The 24,799-nt window shown below is 37.5% G+C and overlaps 1 protein-coding gene across 2 annotated transcripts in view; it reads right to left on the minus strand.

Moving 5' to 3' along the window:
- The window catches only part of stk10 (serine/threonine kinase 10), a 133,002-nt gene that overhangs the window by 65,591 nt on the left and 42,612 nt on the right, over positions 1-24,799 (minus strand). For both annotated transcript variants that reach the window (XM_055148898.1, XM_055148899.1), the window contains exons 2-3: positions 23,115-23,279; positions 1,523-1,571 (exon numbers count right to left, since the gene is read on the minus strand). In XM_055148898.1, coding sequence (XP_055004873.1) covers positions 1,523-1,571; positions 23,115-23,279 — 214 coding nt within the window. The remainder of the gene's footprint in view (positions 1-1,522; positions 1,572-23,114; positions 23,280-24,799) is intronic.

The following is a 24,799-nucleotide window of genomic DNA, read 5'->3' on the forward strand; positions in this document are numbered from 1 at the left end:
AATCTAAATACAGGAGAGTTTCATTGTTGACAAAAGCGCGCGTTGCATGTTGGGAATTATTTTGGTCGGCGGCAAGAAAACACTAATTCAACATGACGGACGGAGCGAGAAAGCACGTAAAGGGTATTGATCCCGGTTATTTATCCACTCTAACGGCAGAGGACCCAAGACCATTTGACCAGAAATTGGTCATAAGCATCGACGGACGACAAATCACCCTTTTCAACCCCTACAAAGCCTGGACCAAACCAAATTTCTGGTCAGAATCGCCAACTACCTGGACAAATATTCACTTCGGTGATATCCACAATGACTTGGTGGAAACTCCTGGGCCATTCACAGCAGAAAAGATGAAAACCTCCAAGAGTCTCGATGTGTTGTTGAACTTGTTGGAGTCCACGGTTTGCTTAGGATCTTCTACGTTTGCTCTGCGAATGTTTGAAAGCCGTTTAATTCACCGTTAGCGGTTCTTTTCACTCAGAATACGAAAAAGACATTTTCCTTCTTCCGTGCTTCTATTTGTGCATCCGATAATGCAGCAGGAATTTACCATTATCGGGGATAAATACGCGAGGTTACGCACTGTGTTTGACCGCTATTGTGTTTCTTGCCTCCGACCAAAATATTTCCCAGCATGCAACGCGGGCTTTTAATAACAATGACGTCAGCTGAAACTCGCCTATAGTGAAGGGCCGAGTCAAAATGCGTAACTCAACTTAACTCTGCATAATATTATTTGTATTTCTTTATAAAAAGCAATAAATAGGATTGTTTTGACAAACTCGTCAGACTGGGAGGAGTTTATGTTACGATTAAGCAATGAAAAAATGAGGCTGCCCCGATGCCCAGGTCTGGTCTATGGAGTGTACTGTCCTCTCATCCAAGCACCTTTTTCAGTTGTGGATGACTGAGGAATTACAGAGACAACACAACCTACGGCCTAATGTTTTCATCAGTTTAGATGACCACAAGAGCCCTGCACTCCCACGAACCTCCCGACACAAAACAGGGCAGCGCGGGACACATTTTGAAAGCTCATTGCGGGTACAGGCAGGAGCGGGACTGTACAATAAACTGCAGTCCGACAAGCTAAATATGAGTGTAAAGTAAAATATACAAATGATTCATGTAAGCATATCATCATCATCATTTGTGCTGGATATTTTATTTCGCATTAATAAAAAAATCTGCAGATGTGGTCTAATCTCGCGCACATTTTACACAATTCCTTTCCGCTTCTCTGTGTTTCAAAGAGCTTAAAAAAGCGAACATCCCCATCTTACGGGATTTGTGGGAAGGAGTGGGACAAAATATCGCAGATGCAGGCGGGAGCGGGAATGAAAATTACAATTCTTTGCGAGCAGGAGGGGGACTGAAAATCCCGCGCAGACCTCTGACGACTACCTTGACCAATTCCAGGATGAATGACTGAATATTGTACACATTTCTGCTAATGCAAGAATAAAGAGGGAGAAACCTGCTCTGAAATGGACTTGTGCAGGGGGCAGAAACACAAACTTACCCAGCATGGTGGCATCTACAGCTCCTCCAGGGCAGAACTCGATCATGATCTGAGGAGAGAGAGATGGGCACAATGTAAAAGTGGTGCTGTTTAGTGAAGCAATTCTTTTCTGTGTCACATAATCAGAGGTTAACAAGTAACCAAGTGTGTATAATATTGGGTTTAAAACTATGTAATCAGATGGTGAATCTGGGTTAGAAACGTTCATACCAAAAAATACCACTGCGATGAGAATGTTCTGATTCAACCCTAAAGTCTGACCACAACCGAATGTATCTGAATGTGAAACTCGGGGGAAACACAAACACATCCTGTAGACTCAGACTCATAAACTGATGTTTGAAAAGAAAATATTGTTTGTAGTGAAGCTCACTGAGAAAGTACAACACGACCGATACAAATACTCTGACCATATACAGTAACACTCATACTTTAAAGCTGCACTATGTAACTTTTTGGTTGGGGGTCCGTCAGCTCTATTTTACATTTATTCAATTACAGGTGGTTTTATAGTTTTTTTTATAGTTTTTATAATAGAGCCCCGCACTGTTTTATGTTGGGTCCCACAGGACAGTGCGGCGCAAGACACATGTTGAAAGCTCATTGCGGCCGCAGGCGGGAGCGGGACGACACAGTGCGGGAGCGGGTGGGATCATCAACTGCAGTCAATCAAACTAAATATGAGTTCTGGTTTAGTGGCTGTGGTCTAAACCAGGTCTAAACCAGGTCTAAACCAGGTCTAAAACCAGGTCTAAAACCAGGTCTAAAACAGGTCTAAAACCAGGTCTAAAACCAGGTCTAGAACCAGGTCTAAAACAGGTCTAAAACCAGGTCTAAAACAGGTCTAAAACCAGGTCTAAAACCAGGTCTAAAACCAGGTCTAAACCAGGTCTAAAACCAGGTCTAAAATGACTAAAAACAGGTCTAAACCAGGTCTACACCAGAACTAAAATAGGATTAAACCAGGACTAAACCAGGTCTAAACCAGGTCTAAACCAGGTCTAAAACCAGGTCTAAAACCAGGTCTAAAACCAGGTCTAAAACCAGGTCTAAAACCAGGTCTAAAATGTCTAAAAACAGGTTTAAAACAGGTTTAAAAACAGGTCTAAAACCAAGTCTAAAACAAGGACAAAACCAGGTCTAAAAACATGTCTAAACCAGGTCTAAAACAGGACTAAAACAGGATCTAAACCAGCTCTAAAACCAGGTCTAAAATGTCTAAAAACAGGTCTACACCAGGACTAAAACAGGATTAAACCAGGTCTAAACCAGGTCTAAACCAGGTTTAAAACAGGATTAAAACAGGAACAAAACAAGATCAAACCAGGTCTAAAACCAGGTTTAAAAACAGGACTAAAATAGGACTAAAACAAGATTTAGGTAGGACTTAACCATGTCGCCGGACCACCCACCAGCACCAGACAAAGCAATAACAGCTCCATGAAGAACAGCATCTGACGGACCCTCCATCCAAAAAGTCACACAATGCACCTTTAGGAATATACAGTGTAGGAATGTCACTATAAATACTAATAATCTACTTAAAATCCAATATATGAAAGCTGGACGAATGTATTTTGGAGTTTGAAGTACAATTTCCTTGTAAAAGTGGTACAATCTGGGGTATTTTTGTTGTAATACGGTACAATTTGAGCTGCGCAGGGTTGAAAAAGTCCCTTCGTTTTTCTCATTACAGTATTGCTTCATCGTGGTGCAGCTCAGGCCACTTGACACCGTCCATTTAAAAAGGTTTAGTGGGATTATGTGGTATTATTGTTAATGTGTCAGAGGCATAAAGTAGTCTGAGTATTGGCACTTATAGTAATATATCTCTATAGCAATTTATCTCAATTCAAAACATGTTACAGCGACAGGCCTATTCAGGTACAGTCAGAACTCCGCCCGGCCATTACTTTCTAAAGACGCTCACACATAAAAGGTTGATGGTTTGATCCCCACCTGTCATGATAATTATTACTATATAAATTTATGGTACAGTAACTGATATATATGTTGAGGGTTAAGTATTTATGGCGGAAGGTAATGAAGTAGAAAAGTAAAAGTGCAATACTTGACTAGAAATTTTAGGTATCTGTACTTTGCTTGAGTAAATTTTACAGTGGATACTTCTTACTTTTGCGTCAGTATATTTGAGAGCGTGTATGTGCATTTTCTATTCCTCTACATTTTAGATCTGGACTGAAAAGTAAAAAGTACTTTTCTTTATGGTTTGAGATTTTTTAACACGTTTAATTTGAGTTTCCGTCACAAATTTGTGCAAACCAAACACAGAAATGGCTAGAAAAATTAATAAATCAATGGAATCACTTCAAATCAGTTGAATTCTTCTCAAAATCATTACATTCTATCGTTTAATTGTTCTAAAAATCACCTCAAAATACTTTTACTTGCTACTCTTAGTACTAGGGTGGGGTATCGTTCAGACGTTGCAGACACGATACATACCTCGATACAAAGGCCACGATACGATAATATCTCGACAGAATGCACTTTCCGTTTAATAATGTCAAAATCATGGCCGTGATACTAAAAGCCTTTGTTAAATCACTTCTTGTGCAAAGCAAACATGAAAAATGCTCATTTTAATCATCAAAACTGTGAAAATTGTTAAATGTGTTGCATAAACAAGCAACCCTCTTCTAAAGAAGGCCCCAGGCTTTCAGTTCAAAATTATTTTGTGTGCTTTAAATTATTTTGCTGAGCTGTCCTGATTCCTGCTGCGGGAGCCCTGGTCTGTGATTGGTGGGGCATGTCTACGCCCACCTCACCTGCAACCACCTCCCCCTATTTAAGGAGACTGCCTGCAATTCGGGGCTACTGCCTTTGTGGCCAGTCTGCTATTTTGTGTTTGTGTCTTTCATGTCAGTCACTCGTTTATACTAGTATGTGTCTGTTACAACCCAGCTCGCTTGGGGAAAGGGAAGTAACAAAAATAAACCAAGATGGCAAAATGGAATAAACGAAGTAATGTTTAACAGGAATGTAAAGGTAAATCAACAAAACAGACTATAATGTACAGGAAATAATCTAAACTAAGAACAAAACTACTGATTTACCAGACAACGAGTTTGTGCCACAAAACGGGTCACACAGGCTTATACAAAACAACTAACCCCGAATTCACACCAGGAGCTGCAGCAGAGCTTAACGTAGGCGGACCTGTGCGTACGTGTAAATTTCAGTTTCAGTTCACACCAGAGCATCAGACACTCCTGCTACGCAGCCTGCACATCTTCTCACTGTTTTCAGACATCACATTTTGTACTTGCTTTTTATCATTTATTTTATGTTAAAGTGTATTAAGTTAGAATGTATATTAAGTGTACAACTACAACACATTTGCGTTTAATGAGGTTTAAATCTATTAGCACGCACATTAAACACCTCAGTTTTTTGTTTTTTTTTTCCCCTTAATAAAGGTAAAAATATAATAATACTAATAAGTATAATTAACATACATTATGAGTGTGATTAAAATCTTGTGTCCGTCCAGGAAATAAGGCCTATACGTTTATATGTTGATACAGAGTCCTGCACCGATGGATAAGGGAAAATAGTCGCTGAAACGGGCGAGTTTTAACGTTCTGGAATTTTAAGGGCGGGTCAGGACTAATTCAGGTCTAAACCAGGTCTAAACCAGGTCTAAACCAGGACTAAACCCGGAATAATTCAGGTCTAAACCAGGTCTAATCTTAGAGAGAGAGAGAGATAGCGAACCCTGAGCCCCGCGGAGCAGGTGTCCAAAAAGCAGTTTCAAGTTTTGTTAATTTACCTTTTACATTCCTGTTGATTCAACATTATTTAATTTATTCCATTTTACATCTTGGTCATTTTTGTTTCCTGACCCCAAAAACTGGGTCGTAATAGGTGCCCAATGGGAGCCGACGTCGCCATAAACGTCAACACAACAAAGAGTCTGCACCATTTGTACCAAAATGACTCCATGACACTGCTAAATCCTGCGTGCATCACTGACTAAAAAAAATAAAATTGGAGAACAAAGAACAAAAGCAGTGGGTGTGCACCAGTCACTGTGAAAATGGGGACAGATCTGCAAAATGACATCTTGAGAATCTTGCTTAAACATGCACAAATCACTCCAAATACAACTTTGTTTGAGTAATTGGTGTCGGGAAACAACTATAACATGGCTAAAAGGTCTGAAAAGTCCATTTTGCGTAATACGTCTGCTTTAAACTGCCCGTCAAGTGGACATCTGGAGTGAAACTAGGCTTGTAATAGTTGTCCGCACTTATTACGTTCCACTGCCAACACATAATGAGCAAGAAACACCAGACTAGCCAAGTGCAAATGAGCTCTGCAGTCCAAAATGGTGCAAAGTTAGCCAGCAGTCCAAGTCCATTTCCTCTCCTTACATAGACAACTCCAGGAGAAGAAGGCTGGAGAAGAATCCCAAAACACAGCGGGAAAAGACAGTGCAGAAATACGATATGTTCCACTTACAGCTTTACATTTTTTCATGAATGATGTCGACTAACACAAGGCTATGTCATTCTTACGTAATGGGAGAGTGATGAGAGTGATGACAACATAGGGGTGTGGACTTTAAAGAATGACAATGAGTTACAGAAAAAGTGGATAGAACAAAATCATGTGGGCCTCAGACAAAAAAAATAACCCAAGTGAAACTGTTTAAATTTCAGTGATTCTCGTATTCTCAGATATCGATGCAAATAATGACAAATTTGCTGGATCAGACATCGGCTTCCAAATATCGGTTCAGCAGATATCCTGGTTGGAAATATAAATTGATGTAATAAGACAATTTGCAGGTTGTAATTGATGCAAAACAACTTTCTCCAGCTAAACTCTGACAAGACTGAAGTCATAGTGTTTGGTCCACAGAAACAAAGAGACAGTGTCAGCAGTCACCTCCAGTCTCTCTCTCTAAAACCTTCAAATCAGGCAAGAAATCTAGGGTAATAATGGACTCAGACTTGAACTTTAACAGTCACATAAAATCAATAACATCTGCAGCCTTTTACCATCTAAAAAACATAGCAAAAATCAAAGGTTTACTGTCTAAATCAGACTTGGAGAAACTTATCCATGCATTTGTCTCCAGTAGGTTAGACTACTGTAATGTTCTGCTCACTGGTCTCTCCAAACGAGCTGTGAGACGCTGCAGAACATCCAGAACGCTGCAGCTCGGGTCCTTACTCGAACTAGGAAGTACGAGCACATAAGTCCTGTGCTCAGGTCTCTGCACTGGCTTCCTGTGCCTCAGAGAATAGACTTTAAAGCAGCTCTGCTTGTGTACAAGTGTCTCCATGGCCGAGCACCAAAGTACATCTGTGACATGTTAGTGTCATATGAACCATCTCGCACTCTGAGGACCTCAGGGACCAGCCTCCTGCTGGTGCCCAGAGTCAGAACTAAACAAGGGGAGTCAGCGTTTCAGGTTCATGCAGCTAAAACCTGGAACAGTCTGAACATGTGAGACAGACTCTTCTGTGACGCTGTTTAAATCCAGACTCAAAACATTTCTGTTTAACTGTGCATATAACTGAAAGGTTTTCATTCCGCACTCTTCTCTCCAATTTATGTCTCTCTTTTTTTTTATTTTAATCTTCATGATTATTTATGTTTTGATTTGTTTTTATTATGATTTTAATGTATTTCTTATTCTGTAAAGCACTTTGAATTACTTTGTGTACGAATTGTGCTATACAAATAAACTTGCCTTGCCTTGCCTTGCCTAATTGGCCCAGAAACTCTCATAATGTTACTTTTTTAATTAATACAACTTTCTTCTGTTGTTACTTGAGAGATAAGTAACAGCTACGCAACACATTTGGATCAGTTTGGTCTTATTTTAGTTCATTTTTGAGGAAATAAATGTTTTTGTTTTGTTTTTTTCAGCATCTGCACTGATATTGTTTGACATGATTGGGTATCGTCTAGGCACGGGCATGATTATTCGACTAATTGTTGTCGATCGCGTTCATTTTTAATCAACAAACCGAATGTAGGTTGCGGTGCGTAGTGTAAGAGCCAGGAGACGAGGCTGAGTCTGACAGAGCAAACACTGGAGTCTGGATCGGGTTTTTTGAGTATCCCGGTTTCATCATGCTGCATGTAAACACAGTATCCCGGTTACTGCAACATAAAGTTGAGTCACATGTGTCCAAAAGACAAACACTTTTCAGTCTTTTCATCACCAACATAAATAAAGTGAGTGAAATGATGTTAAATAAAGAGCTGCACTAAACCTGCACACGTCTGATCTCTGAAAACATGAACCATCTCCAACACACACACACACAGAACACACTCACCATCACCATCATCATCATCAATATATAATTTTAAGTTTCGTTCCTGTAAAACGTAAACAAATGTGTCAAAGCTGCATTAAACACTGATGTGGTTCTAGAGTGGTTCTGGTTTATATGTTGTAAAGTTGAGTTTATTTATGCAGTTTAGTAACAGTAATAATGATGATAATTTTAATATAAAAACATTAATGATTAATCGAAAATCTATCGTTAATTCTCCCAACAATCAATTAAGAAAATGTAATCAAATGCCCATCCCTAGTTTCGGAGGAAACTTAAAACAATACGTACTATCAAAATTGGTATCAGATGTGAAAAGGCAGGTTCAGCGCATCAAAAAACTAAACAATATCTTCCATTTCTGCCATTCCAAATACATGATATGATATTTAAACATTATCTTCCTTTATCATTTCATAGAAAGTAGTTTAGTAAAGTATAGTTTTTTATAGAAACCACACTCAAAGGCTCTGTAGACCATTTTTTTCACCATGTGTTTGAGCAGATTTCATGCAGTCTGCTTCCAATTATAAAGCGTTTTATTGCCAAAGAATCAGGAAAAGTGTCGTGAGCATGCTAGTTGCCATTTGCTTTACCATGATGGCAAAACTCTGCTGCTCTTTCTGAAAGTTGTGTGCAAAGTGCATATAAATTAATTGAGATGAAAAATTTGGAAATGACAAATAACTTTGGACCAGTGCATCCATTAAAATGAAGTAGATTTAAGACAGTAAAAATAAGATACAGCAACTAAAAGCACACACACATTTGAGTGAAGTTTCTATGTTTCCTGTTGGTAAAAACAGTAAAAGCTGAACATGATCCAACTCTCCAAACATAACATCATTGATTCTGCTGCTCCAGGAATGTGCCCAGACCCGTCCAGCCTCATTCACAATACACCTACATTATATAGGCTACAAAACAGGAACTATATTCAAAGTACCACGAGGACTACTACTATTACATCTACCATAAGGCCTATTATTATTGTGTTGTCTGTTTACTATATTAGATAAATAAGTAGTCAAATATAGCAAGGTATTTTACTTCTATGGGGGATTAACAGCGAACACATAACATAATTAGATCACCATGTTAACTTTAACTGTTTTGAAAATGTTATATTTGCCAAAAATAATGTAATAGGTCCATGTACCAATCTTTCTTTTGAAGTTTGTTTCATTTCATTATTCCGTTTTTTTTTTTAAAGACAGATTTAGACCTCGAATATTTAATTTAAAGTTTATTTCAAATGACACCAATCAAAAAAAAGTCTCGGTGTCTATTTTAATTTTGATATTTTATTCTCTCTGGTTTATTTGCCGCAGAAGTTTTGCTGCTTTGATCAGTGTCAGCTGAACAAAGGAGATTATCGTCACTAGGGCTGAGTATCATTAAGAAGTTTCCGATACGATACATACCTCAATACATAGGCCATGATATGATATACATCTTGATACAGTGCACCTTCAGCTCGATACGATATATTTCAAAACGATTCGATACGGTAAAAAAAAAAAAAAAAAAGGCTAAATCATGGCTGTGATACTAAAAGTCTTTGTTAAACCACTTCTTGAGCAAAGTTCATATGAAAAACAAACATTTAAATCAGGGGTGTCAAACTCATTTTGGTCCGGGGGCCGTATCCAACCGACTTTGATCCCAAAGGGGCCGGATCAGAAAACTCATGGCATATATACACCAAAAATAACAATAAGTTCAAATATTTGTGCAGAGAAACACAAATCTATTACAGAAATCTTTTTTAACTGATGAACTCTTTCTTTTACAAAATATAATATTATGAACAACCTGAAACTTAAGAAAAAAACAATTTCAACACAATGTTTTAACATGAACTTGTATGAAAACAGGAATAAGTCAGTTTTTCTTGGAAAATCCTGCACTTGGCTCCACTTTTCTCATGTTGGACATTTTTCTGATGAGGGTGTCACGGTCAACAGTCAAAGCGATCGTCCTTTAAGAGCGTTTGGAAAGAGACAAGTCTTCATTTGTGCTGCTCTGGTGGGAGGGGCCACGTACAGAGACACTGGAGCCGCTGCTGTGATAAACACAGAAAATTAACAATATTTTAATAGAAAATATAATTACAATATTTTAGTAGAAAGTCAGCTGAGGGCCAGATTAAAGGTCTTGGAGGGCCGGATCTGGCCCCCGGGCCGTATGTTTGACACCTGTGATTTAAATCATCAAAACAATGAAAATGTCAAATGTGTCGCGTGAACGAGTTTCTTTCCACTAAACAAACAACAAAACTGTAGCACAAAATAACTGAGTAAAATACACCAAAGAATATTGTTGGTTTTATATTGATACAGCAGTCCCCAATATCGATACTATATCATCACATTAAACGATACGATATATCGATAGTTCAATATTTTTACACACCTGTAATAGCCGTTGCTTCCCGTTTCTCATCATGGAGTTCAACAATGACTTTCTAAGACGCGAAAGTAAACACGTCAATAAAAGGAGATGACATGTTTGTCCACAAAATTACAATGATTTTTCAGGTGAGTCCTTTTAGCAGCAGAACTTCCGGGGCAAATAAACCAGAGAGAAAAAACATCAAAATTAAAATAGACACGATGACGTTGACACAATGTGGGTTTTTTTTTTACACCTAAACAGAATAATGAAATAGCAAACTGTTTTCCCATTTTATTGTTTTTCGTTCTTAATTGAAATTCTAAAGAACGAATGGTACACGGACTGAATCTTTATGTTTTACTTTAAATTTTTTGACGCTCTAAGTCCTCCCTCTCTTTGCTCCCCGTGCTAATTATCTCCTCCTTCAGAGCATCATCATCATCATCATCGTCGTCAGCCTGCTAATGAAACTACTGCACGTCACATCAGGTTTGTCAAGTTGCTGTGTACAGTTTAGTATCATGTTTTTGTGTATTTATGGAGAAATGTCGTGGGATCACGGCTGACGTAGGCTGGTGGGCGGAGCTTTGGACAGAATCTTAAAGGTAATCATAAGGAGGGTTTGCGTAGAGCCCAGGAGAGAACATCTAAAACCTCTTCAGGCGTGATTTTAATGAGGGAAAGTTACAACACGGTGAGTGGAAAAAACTGAAGCCAGTCTCTGCCGTGTCATCGCTGCCCAAACATGATGACTAAAGCTTCTGCACTCTGTCTTCTCTCAGTTTGTTCAGTACAAATGTGTTACAGAGTGTCCTGTGGCAACAATAGGCTGGCTTAAATAAATAAAGCTACTACATGGTACATTCTTCTGTTGTACTTTCCATCAGTCATATCGAATAGTTAAAGAAGGGCCTATTGTGCTTCTGTCTTCTGTACAGTTATGACAAGTGACACCCGTGGATCATTACGTTATAACTCCACATTTTAAATCATAATATTTATTGAAAACAACTTAATAAAAGAAAGTAGGTTGAGTTTAACGTTAGAAAACTGCAGTGCCCAACGGGAGCTGACGTCGACATAAACGTAATCGCAACAAAGAGCGGGCAACTTCTATTTTTTTTTTTCCCATTTGTCCATTTGTATTTGTATAAATGATCACAGATTACGAAAATAAAACTGGAGAGCGAAGTACGTACGTCACAGTGGGCGTGTGTCTGTGGGGTGATTGAAGATTGCTCAAAAAATAAAATAAAGAATGGAATTAGTGGATTAGTTTTACATCGTTATTATTTTATTATTATTATTTTACTCTATCTCTTTATCGCTCTTCTTGTTCATTTCCTCCCTTGAGCTCATCCCCTTTACTTTCTCTCTTCCCTTCAACGTCAACATGCTGTAGTTGTTGTACACACACAAACTACACATAAACACTCACAGTTTGTTTTTAATTTTTTTTGGTCTAGTCTGCAAGTTTGAATCAGTATGTCTTGTTATGAATGTTTTGGACCTATAATCTTGCATTCAACTTTTTTTTTTTAAGTATGTACTGTATATTTCGAACTATAAGTCACTTTTTTTTTATGGTTTGCGTGTTTCCTGCAACTTATATTCCGGTGCCACTTATATATTAAAATTTTCATACTGACTAGTCTTGTGTGTCAGTATCTGCTGCTCCTGTTGCTCCTGTACCACTGTCACTTCACTCTACTGCGCATGTCTCCTGTAGAAAGAGCCTCTGTCCTGTCTGTATCATGTCAGTCGATCGCAGCATTACTTCTGCACTACTGAACAATTTAACATTTAAACAAACTTATAAAGACGACTGAGAAGACTGAACACAAATGCCCCCAAAAAGAAAATCACATTTTGCAGATTACAAGCTGCAAGTTGTGAAATCTGCAGCTGAAAACAGTAATCGAGTAGCTGAAGAACGTTTGGAGTGAGCGACCGGGAGGATGCACCATGAAACTTTCCTGAAGTCACTGGATGGATGGACAAAGTCTGGACTTCAGTGACACTGAAACCACTGTCGGGATTCAGAAAGGCCGGAATAATTCTAACTGGAACTGACACTGAGTCTGACGACAGCGACACAGAAGAGAAAGCGGCGCTCTGTTTAAATCCAGAGGTCAAGGCGGAGTTGTTCAGAAGTGACACTGAGGATGAAAAATTGAATGGATTTAGTGATTTGGAGTGAGATGGAGAGTTTGTCAAACTTGTTCTGTTGTTTATGTTATAGTTTATCTGAAGAACTGTTCATATGTGACGTTAACAGTCTGTTGTTCTCTCTTCTACTGTTATTACTAGAACTTGACTTTCAACATGAAATGTCAGTTCCTGGTCTCTGATTTTATAAAATACATTTCCCCTAAAAAGTGCAACTTAATAGTCCGGTGTGACATGTGTTTTGTTTTGTTTTTTTGGCTTCAATATGCATTTTTTGGCTTGTGCAACTTATACTCCAGAGCACCTTAGTCAGAAAAATACGGTATAGTTTAACAAAATAATTAAATAAAGATTGCACTAATCACTCCAAATACATCTTCGAATGAGTAAGCGGTGAAAGGAAACGACTGTAACATGCTAAAAAGCTCTGAAAAGTCGATTATGTCTGCCTTAAAAGCAATAAATCAGGACCACTTCCATTTTCAATTGGAGCGCTGACAAAACTACTGTATGTACACAGTTAATAAAAAACTTCCTGGTTATAGTTTCCAGGTATTGTCTCCAAAACAAACACAGAGTACAATACGTGTAGTCGCCTGTCCTTATGCATTTTTATAACACCCGTCACGCCGTCTGCTCCGCTCCGCTGTGCTGTCACTACAGTGTATTGTTCTTAAAGGCAAAGTCCTGGACCGTTTCAGATGATTGTGTCCTTACTGCTTATCTCATTACAGAGCCATTACGGTTGTAAAACGTATCATAAATCAGACAATTGAACTAAATCTTGCATCGAAACTAGATACTAACTTGAGCAGGTATTGATACTAAAAAAACTCACATTCACAGGACGGAAATGAGCCTTTCCTGAACAGCTTTCGAATGATCTTGAGCTGTATCAGAACAAGCAGAAGAGCACATAGACTAGTATACACCCATGGACCACTGTGGAACCTCCCTGGACCACTGAGGATCACACACATATACGACCAAATGGTTTATGGCATAGGTAAAGGTGTTCAGTTTTAGATTTCGCAGCCTGTATTTCTTACTTTCACAATTTATTTCCACAAACTGCCAGTTAACTGATGTTATACTATGATATATTTTTACCACAAATATCATTTAACCAAACCAAACAATAACAAGCGCAATCAGAGATATCAACCTGGTCCCCATGAGGCATCAGTGGGTTCAGTTCATTACCACAGAAGCAGTTTATGAGGAGCCCAGCCCATATTACATGATCTTTATATCCACAATGTAATGTGTGTATCTGTACAGGCCCATGAACATGTGTGTGATACTGGTCACACATGAGAATGTCTGTGTGTAAATAAAATGTAATTTTTCATGAGTTGTGTGTATGTTAGTTGTGTGACTGTAGATCAGTGTGTTGTGTATCACCAGAAAAAGAAAAAATGGAAATGATTTTCGTTCCAATTAGAATTTTAATGGCTACACTGAAAGAGAAAGGAACGGTTATAATTAGTGATTATCTGGAAAACTATTCATATTTTTCATACAAATGCATCGAATTATAAATAGATCATAATTTTTCTGAGATTTTGAGACACTCCCGTTGCTCTAGCTCGATCCTTCACGGAGTTATGACCAAAAATGCATATTTGACCTTGGTGACCTTGACCTTCAAGTGACCTTGACAGGTTTCAACCTGTGTTATGTGTGTGCCAACTTGTCTGATGATTGGGTGAATATTTTAGGTCGCAGGTGGTTCTGAAATTGCCGAAATTACCGATCCTTTATAATGGCGTGACCTTTCAAATGACCTGTGTGACCTCAAATGACCTCGGCTCGTCACCAAACCTTTTTTTTGCAGCATCGAGCACGGGGGCTTGACCCACATACCAAATTTGGTGACAATCAGTCCATAAATGGCGGAATTATCGCGGGTCAACAGACACACACACATACACACAGACACACACAGGGTGAATACAAAACCTGGTCAACCCAGGGCCCATATTCCTGTATTTTCTGGTATAAGTTATAATGTTTTCTCTTCACAAACAGACCTGGAGTTGTGTTTTGTTTCATTCACACATGTTTTACACATAAACGGCAAACAGTCCACCTTCTTCCACCTTGTGATGTCATGTGGTGATACAGGAAGCTCCATAAACGTTCAGTAGAATCATTTGGATAATTTCAGCTCTGGAATTGCTCATTTCTGCTGACTAGGGATTGATAACCGCAAACTTTCTGGAATTTGCACGTCCTCTGCATGTCTCTCTGTTTTTCAGTCCAACAAAAACATCAAGGATCTAAATATTTTGTCAAAAAGTTACACAATGCAGCATTGAAAATATTTGAAAATTATATTACAATCTTTTTTATTAACCAGAAAACACTCAACTTTAAAAAGTCATGTGATAATACAGGAAGTGCTTCACTGTGTTTTTAAACTCCATACACCTTCACTCATCTGGATCATTTCAGCCCATGGAATTCCCAATCTCTACTGAACTAAAGGTAAAAGTAGCTGTTAAATGAGAATGTAAATATCGTCAGACTTCTCACAATAATATCGTGGGTTGTCACAGCTTATTGAATTATAAGCTTATTTTGCTTAAATGTGATCTTTTGTTCCATTTCAATGCAAAAAAAAAAAAAAAAACATGAAGAAAGAACTGTTATCAGAACTTCATCTAAATTCTTTGGACTATGGCACTAATATCTGCTGACTAGGGATGAGCATGTTTAGTCGACTAATCTATAATTGATCATTAAGAATTTTGTTGATCACATTCATTTTTAATGGACAAACCAAGTGTAGTTTGCTGTGTGTAGCGTAAGGAGACGAGGCTGTGTCAGACACAAACACTGGAGTTGTGCCTCACAGTCCTACATTTCGAGCTATTAAACCTCCTTGGAGATCACTATATGAGTGAGCATCATCAACATCCTCTGTCACAGAGAGAACACTCATATTGCACTGAGTCATGTCCTTTAGTCCAACAGAAGCTGAACCACATCAGCGCACAAGGAAAGAGCTGTATTTTTCAGCGCTTATAGTTTATGCAAATGAGTCGTGTGGTTTTAAGTTTAATTTCTGTAAAACGTAAACAAATGTGTCAAAGCTGCATTAAACACATTATAATGTCAAACAGGTTGATGTGGCTCTAGAGTGGTTATGGTTTATATGTCATAAAAGTTGATGCAGATTAGTAATAGTAATAATAACTAGAAAAGCACTCAGAGAGCGCAGACCTCCGCCAAGGACTACCCCCATTTTTTATATAAATTGCGATAAAATCAGTCTTCTGGATCAGATCCGGATCAGCCTTTGGAATATGAAAGAGGATCCCATTGTCCATCCCTGAGTCAAATTTCATGGGGTTTGGTCAATAATTAACCGAGATATTGAGAAACAAAATTTTTGGCCCCATTTACCACAATGTTAACTAAAATTTCAAAGTGATCCAGAATCCAGGATTTCTTCCGGATCACCCCCAAAATGAAATCAGTTCTTCCTTTTCACATTTCCAACAAATCCTGAAAATTTCATCAAAATCGGTCCATAACTTTTTGAGTTATGTTGCTAACAGACAGAACAAACAAACAGACAAACGCCGGCAAAAACATAACCTCCTTGGCTGAGGTAATGATGATAACTTTAATATAAAAACGTTAATGATTAATTGAAAATCTATCATTAATTCTCCCAACAATCATTTAAGAAAATTTTATCGAATGCCCATCTTTACTGCTGACCAAAAGGTAAAAGGAGCTGTTAACTTGAAATTTTTGAGCTTTGGAGATGTAAACAGACTAATAAAGAGTTACTCAAACATGACTGAATCAAACAAAACACAACTCCAGGTATGTTTTTGATGAGAAAACAACAATCTAACATGGCTTAAAGTTCACAAGAGTCAATTTAGCATAATACAGAACCTTTAATGCTCTGACTGTTCCTTTAAAACAGAACAAACAGCTTTCCTTTCTCTCTCTCTTTCTTAGAAACAGTTGGGTGGGCACCGGAATGCAGCACCCTCGCCCATTCGCCCAAAACCCACTGAGCCCTGACCACAGACTGCCAGGCTAATTGTGCCCAAACATAAAAGACCCACGGCGACTCAAATATGCGATTTTAAGTCTGCAATTTTAGCCCTCAAATACCGAGCGATGCAATGTAAATAATGTGGAGTTTGGCTGAGAGGTTTATGCTGAAGAGAAGAAATGTAAAAATGGCCATTATAGTGAGAACACACAGGAAGCATGTGGTTTGAAGCTGCACAGACATTTCACTTTATATACTGTGGTTTAATGCAAAAGTGACCCAGTTTGTGCATCAGTCAATGAGGAGACAGAGCATTTGACAAGTACAGATGTAACTATAACTGGAATATTATTTCATCAAAGATCTCAAAATATAGTGAGTTTCTTTGTTTAAATGAATTGTTTTGTTGCAACAGAGGGAACTCCACAGACCGCGATTAGATCTTCTGTTTTGTTTCATTGTAGACAGTCTCAACAAATATCTGTTACAGGCCTCAAAAAGTTTTCTATCTTAATTTTTTGAGATATGAAAGCTTGTCAAGGGGTTTTAACGGTCCTATACTACGCAAAATAGATTCTTGTGAGCTTTAAGTCATGTTAAAATGTTCAAAAAAGTGCTCTATTCCACCTTGTGACGTCAGGAAGTGGAAATTTTCAGCTGCATTTTACCTTTTGTTCAGTACAGTTAGGCTGAAAACATCCAAATGATTCTAACGAAGGCATATGGAGTTTGTTAAAAAACACAGTGGAGCATTTCCAGTATTATCACAGAGTGTTTTCAGTTTGAGAGAAGAACTCAACCTAAATATGCAGGGTTTGTGTGTTAAATGTATGTATGAATGAAACAAAACAATTCCAGGTCTGTTTGTGATGAGGAAAGATTACCGTATTTTTCGGACTATAAGGTGCACTTAAAATCCTTTAATTTTCTCAAAAATTGACAGTGCACCTTATAATCCAGTGCGCCTTACATATTAATTCTGGTTGTGCTTACTGACCTTGAACCAATTTTAGTGGGTACACGGCGCTGAAAAATCTGTCAAAATGTTTTAGTACAACTTTTAGTTTTTTAACACCACTTGATCAACTTAAAGTGTTGAAAATGTATGATATTGTTGACTTAAGTTACTTAAGTCTTCTCAAAGTCTCCATGAATAACGCAAAGTGCAATGTATTACCTGGAAATATTCAAAAAGATTGTTTGAGATTAGATCAAGCCACTACCATTTAAAAGGAACCTACATGTTTAAAAAAAAAAAAAAAAAAAAAACGATTCAGAACCAAGGTTATGGAGCGAAGCATCACTGTGCAAGGAGTTCAATCAGTTGGAGCATTACAGTTACAGTAGACAGGAGAGCAGAGTGAACATCTATTCCACTGAGTCGTGTCCTTTAGTCTGACAGAAGTTGACCGCATCAGGACACAAGAAGCGAGCGTTTTTTTTCAGCGCTTATAGTTTATGCAAATTAACCACATGGTTTTTGTTTCTGTAAAATGTAAACAAATGTGTGCAACGCTGCATTAAACACATTGTTACACATTCATAATCCAGATTCAACAAGACAGGAAGGGAACGCCGGGAATTACACCACAATCTGCCAATGGATCGTGGACGCCTGGGATAAGGGTCAGTCTCAAGTGTCGTCCGTTTGTTTCACTTAATGCGTCTTATAATCTGGTGCACCTTATGTATGAAAATACAGTATAACATAAATGAGAAAATAGCGTAACATGGACTCCTAAAAAGGAAAAAGTAGCATTTCTTCAATTCTGTTAGCATCTCCACAAAATGACACATTCACTGTAAATATCATATTGTGAGAAATGGTTCTATCCCTATTGATAACCCTCCAGAACTTTGGCTCCCAGACAGAAAAAAGAGGTGCCAAAAAGCTGTTGCATAACTCCAATGCTTTTCTTCAATAAATCTAATAAATCTAACTCTTATCTCAATGCAACGTGAAATTTCCCATAAAATTACACAATTTCAAAAACTTTATGTCCTCCATTATTTAAAAAAACAGTAAAACTTTCTGGAATTTGCACGTCCTCTGCATGTTTCTGTTTTTCAGTCCAACAAAAGCATCAAAGACCTCAATTTTGTGCCTAAAAGTTTCACAATGCAGTATTGAAAATATTTGAAAATTGTATTACAGTCTTCTATTAACTAGGAAACACTCCACTTCATGATGTCATGTGGTAATACAGGAAGTGCTTCACTGTGTTTTTAAACTCCACACACCTTCAGTCATTTGGATCATTTCAGCCCATGGAATTCCCAACCTTTACTGAACTAAAAGTAGCTGTTAACTGGGGATGTAACAAAAACTGAAATATCGTGATATCGTATCGTCAAAGTTCTCACAATATATTATCGTGGGTTGTCAAAATATATCGAATTAGACGCTTCTTTCACTTAAATATGATCTTTTGTTCCATTTCAATGCAAAAAAACATGAAGAAAGAACTGTTATAACAACTTGTAAGAACCTTTATCTAAATTCTTTGGACTATGGTGATAATATCACCCCAAGTCAAGGCTTTTAAAACAGAAAAAGTTGTATTTCTTCAATTCTGTTAGCATTTTTTTTAGCTTTTTTATTGCTACTTTTTTTAAATTGCAATTTATTTAGAAGTTTATTATTATTATTTATTTATTTTTTTGACTCTTTGTTATTGTAATATATTGTTATGTGTGAGATACTGTGTCCAAGTCATTTCCATTGTGGATCAATAAAGTTTGCCTAAGTCTAAATCTAAGTAAGTCTATCCACAACACTGCAATAAATATCGTATCGCAAAATGAATATTGTAATTGTATCGTATCGTGCGATTTACATATTGTTGCATTCAAACTGTTAACTACAGCTTCATGACATCACAAGATGGAACGGAGTATTTTGCGTTTTGGAGATGCAGACAGACTAAGACTACGTTTACACTGAAACAACTGTATCACCATATCAGGAAAGATTTGTGTCCAGACACGTCGTTTCTGTGTCCGCAAGTCTTCCCTATCCACACAGGTTTGAGCATATTTGTTTACATTTTACAGAAACGAAACTTGAAACCACACAACTAAGCGCTCAAAAAAAAAACCAAACAGTTCGCTATAGTGCACTGATGCGATTCAGCTTCTGTTGGACTAAAAGACATGTTTCTGTGACAGAGGGGTGTTCTGCTGATGGTGAGTCTGTTCTGTGCTTCTATCGTGTTGGAGACGGTTCATGTTAAACTTTTCAGAGATTATACATCCGCAGGTCGCACACACAGACCGTATATATGAATGGACATATATTCTAGCCTCGTTTGTTTCGTGAATTACTTCGCGGCGCACAGACCTACATCAGCGTATCAGCGTTTCTGGGCGTCCACACTGGGTCAGATGCGTATTCTGATGAATTCGAGGGAGCAGATCGTTCCGTTTCTGGAGCGGTTTTCAATTGTATTAGTGTGGACAAACACGAAAAAACGAAAACAACTTGAATACGAACTAGTGTGTACAGGGCCCAATAATCTAGTAACAACATCCTAACATGGCTTAACTCTTTCCCCCTGGACGCCTACTAGGACCAACCCATACATATGTTACTAGGGCTACCCATAGAGCATAATTGCATAAAAGAAAACAGACTTCCACGAGTGATTTCAGGGCAATTTTGGTTCATAATCGAGTATAAAGCCCGGATAGTTTGTTCGGATATCGCAGGACTCCACACAGACGCATCAGCGGCGTTCTCACCTTCGTAAGTTTCACTCTCTGTAAGTCCGTCGCTATCGCTGTTTTCCACTTTATAATCACCCTCATCATCACTTTGAAATCTACAAAAGTCACTTTCTCTAAACTTATCCATAAAATACGTCCGCTCCTCATTATTTCTAAAACTGTGCGCCGTGTGTTTTTTCCGGAAGCTACAATCATCACTACTTCGATTAACTTCAGAAAAAATCGGCGAAAACATATCCTTGAATCCTAATGGTCAGCCTAGTGTGGGTTGTAGTGGCCCCCACCTATCACAGTCTCTGTTTAAATGTGAAAAACCGAGCCATTTCTAGAGGTCGTCAAATCACGTCTTTAGTGATACGGCGGAGGTGTCAAAAGTCGTCATTAAGGGTACAGGGGGGGTCGTCAAATGTCGTCTTCATGGGGGAAAGAGTTAAAGGTCAAAAGAGTCAATTCTGCATAATATAGGACGTTTAAAGAACTATACAAAAGTAATCATTGCTTTGTGCTCGCAGCAGTTATAGCTCCTTTAAAGAATACACAATCTTGGCAGAATTTCAACTAAACCGACAAAAACGACCGTGAAGCCAAGAAACATATTGAATAACTATTTTGGGCCTCTTTGTAATTCACTGGTGAGATATTTGAAATGAGGTCACGGTTGTGTTTTTTGGCCCGGGTCAGGGGGAGGTGAAGAGTTGCGTCTGACCCAGAGGACAGAGCAGATAACACAAAATAACAGCGAAAATGATCCTTGTTCCTGTAGCGGAGAGAGGCATGTCTGAACAGTGAGCTCATCTGTGGATTTTCTGTCCCCATATTCAGACAGGCGTGTTAAAGTTTCATAAACAAGAAAATAATACTGGAATTTTGTAAGAGGGAGTTTAATGTTGTGTAGTATTCTGATTGTTACATCATCGAACATTTTATTGTAAATTCAGCACTATAATTTTTATGGGTTTGTTATGAAAACAGTTTTCACTTTTCTATAACTGCCAATAAGCGCAGCCAATATTGACAAAAATGAATATCTCGATTTAATTTTATAATAATAATGATATTAGTCTTGGGCTACGTTCAGACTGCAGGGATTTATGCAAATTTTTTTGTGAAATCAGATTTTTTTTTGTGAAGTCCCTCACTTTTCCAATTAAATGCGACTTGAATGTGATCTCCAGTGTGAAGTTTAAATGCCTCAAAAGAGTCCCGCATGAGCATTGGAGGACACGACGACGTCACACACAGCGAGCGTGCTCAGTGTTTGCGGAAGTCGCCTAAACGCTGGGCTCGTCTCTCAAAATCTGGTCCAGTTCTTGATAAAATGGACAAGTTACATGTCCACGGCCGCTTCATTCTTTGAGTCTTTAACCTCTTGCAGGTTCTTTATTTATCATTGACATTGGAGCCATGACTGACTGTAGCAGCGCTCGGACATTTCTTTGGCAATCATTTCAAAAAAAACCCTCCAATTTGGCCTGAATACAGTGATCCCCCCAAATATGAATGAAATCGTTAACCTCGCTTTCCCTCCATTGACTAGACTCTGAGCCTGACGTGTAGGTGGGATGAATGTGACCTGACCGTTCAGACTGAAGTCTCACGTCAAAAGATCAGATATGTATCAGTTTTAGGATTTAGGATTCAGATTGTCATTAAAAGTTCAGGTACAGGTCAGCTGGAGGCGGAAAAAAAAAAAAAAATCAGATTTGGGTCACTTCAGGCTGCAGTCTGAACGTAGCCTTATAAAGTGCTTTTCCACACGCACAAAGCAGAGCACTATTCATTCACCCGTTGCCAAATATTTAGAACTCATTTTTGGGCTCGGGTCAGACTCAACATCAGCGCGATAGGACATGACTGGGCCTGGCCTCTTGTGCTAACGTGCACTTGTTGCTCCATGTGCGTGGGCTCATCTGTGTTGACGTTCTGAATGCCTTTCTTCAGTTGATTGCGTTGAAAGTCAGATTTTATCAAACAATATGATATGTGTGTCTTTAGTAGGCCTATCAAAATAGTACGATTTTAACTGTGTCGTGTTCGGTCGGACTCTGACACAATGCCTTTTTGGGCTCAGTTCGGATTCGATCACTGCTCTGTCAGATGAGGACAGAAAAAATAATCCTGATCTACATTCTACTCAATTTGCACTTTTTTTTTGACATTTGCACTTTTTAGTATATCATCTATCAGCTTTAAATCTCCAGCTCAGGCTACAGATATTTAGTTTTGGCCGTCCTCCTGCCTAAAGAGCACACACAAAGCTTTACACTGAAACTTCGGTATAAAAAGATAACTGCACAAAATGTGACTACACTGCTCTCTTATAGGTTTGTGGTAAAAAAGAAGGACTGTGGGTGACTTTGAAGTAAATTTACACAGATAATTTGGGGGAAATAATCAAAATCGGCCCTGTAAAATCAGCCCACGCATATCGGTCATGGTTTGCTCTAGATCAGGGGTCTGCAACTTTTTTCATCCTGTGAGCTACTTTTTGTCAAACGAAAATGCCGCAGACTACTAATTTTAGTGGACCCCAGAAATGTTGTAAATATGAGAGTCTTGGTAAGCCGAAAATGAGGCACAGTAAGACATCTATAAAACATAACCCATTATCTAGTTATCAGGGCACAAAATTAGGCATAAGAATTATACATTTACAAATAAAGTAGCCATTTAATCAATCAAATTTGAGTTATTCAGGCGCAGTATGTATAATTCAGAAATCCCTTGGTGAGCTACTTGGAAGGGGTGGAGAACTATTTGTTGGGGAATCCTGTTCTAGGTTCTAAAATCTCACCGTGAAAAAAAAAACATCAATTGTGTCTGGTACATTTCTCTCTTTTTGAATACCTTTTAATTGCATATCTCTAAACAACTATTTCAATATTATACGCACACATCAAGCTCAAAAGAACAGAGGCCTATGCGTTTAACAATGTGCAGTGCCTGTGTGTGGACTTACCCAGAGCTTGTTGTCATGGTAAAAGGCGTCCAGCAGTTTGACGATGTAGCGGTGGTCGCATTTGGCCAAAATGTCGATCTCCACCATGTAATCCTCCAGCTCCTCCTCCGACTTTGTCTCTATCACTTTAGCAGCAGCGAGCACTCCGGTCTCCTTGTTTTGGGCCTGGGAAAACAAATCAGAAAACACTTAAAACTTGTACAAAATTGCCAACTTTTTCATGCGTTCATTATTTTTGGACACGTTATTGGTTGAGAAACATATTTTAAACAGTCTAAAAGTAACAAAATCAATGTGCAAATGTGTTTTTACTTAAGATTTAAAATAATATTAGCCAAATAAAAATGGAGAACAAGTTAAAAAATAGCAACCAGTCATGTGATAATAAGGTTTCTCAAAGTAACGTTTCAAAACAAAAAAGGGAAGAGAGCACCACACCCATATGAAACAAGTGTGAAAAAGTAACCACAAAAGCCACAAAATAACCCATTATAGCATTCGAGCAGAAGTCAACGCACTAAAATACAAGTCAACTCAATGTCCGCGAGTGGAAAGCAACAAAAGACATATGTAGTGTGACGTAAGAGACTGGCCATTGTGAAAGTTTATGAGACAACAATAACGTTACGCTGTCTGACTGTGGGCAGACCATATGTTTAATGCAAGACCTGAGGCATGCTTCCTAAATGAAAACAAGCTGCGCTGCATTCTGGAGTTTAGTTTAGACATAAGGGTTCAATTATTCATAGAACAGGTGGAGGTGCACAGGGGCTCCCAGACTTTACAGACAGCCAAAGTGAGGAATGGAATGTGAACTGGCTCTAATGTGATTTTTGTAAATAAAAAACAAATAAATAAACATGAATAGAAATATAATAAAATTAAATTAAATAATAAAATAAAACAAAAAAGGGGGAAAAAATTTATAAAAATGAAATAAAAAATAAAAAATCTAAAAAATAAAATACAATAAAATATAAAATAAATAAATAACCTAAATACAAATACAAAAAATTAAAAATGAAATAAAAATAGAAAAATATAAATAAAAATAACAATAAAATATAATATAAAACAATACAATTAAAATAAAATAAAATAAATAATACAATTTTTAAAAATAAATAAAAAATGAAAAAATAAATAAATAAAATATAAAAATATAATACAATAAAATTTAAAAATAAAATTTAAAAAATAACGTAAATACAAATAGAAAAATAAAATAAAAAATAAAAATGAAATAAAAAATATAAGAATAGAAATAAAAAAATACAAATATAATATAATATAATCCAATACAATTAAATAAAATAGAAACTAAATAATAAAAACTAAAAATTAAATAAAAATGAAAAAAATAAATAAAATAGAAATAAAATTTTAAAAATAAAAAATTAAATATAACACAATTAAAACAACATAAAATAAAATAACAAACATTTTAATTAAAATTCAATTTGAGTCTAATTTATTAAGCACTACACGAGCACTAGAGCATGAACAGCCTAAACTAGTTATGAATTGACAAAAATATATGCTATAGAAAATAACAGAAATATACTAAATATCCAAAGTCACAGACAGTGTTCAAATTTCCTTGACAGTTTTAAAAGTGGAATTTTAAGTCAGTCGTTCATTCTTTTGCTATGACATACAACTGGAATGTGGACGAAATGTCTTGC

The sequence above is a fragment of the Boleophthalmus pectinirostris genome, unplaced genomic scaffold, assembly GCF_026225935.1.
Source record: "Boleophthalmus pectinirostris isolate CB_2022bp ecotype Guang Dong unplaced genomic scaffold, ASM2622593v1 HiC_scaffold_12, whole genome shotgun sequence".
NCBI lineage: Eukaryota > Metazoa > Chordata > Actinopteri > Gobiiformes > Gobiidae > Boleophthalmus > Boleophthalmus pectinirostris.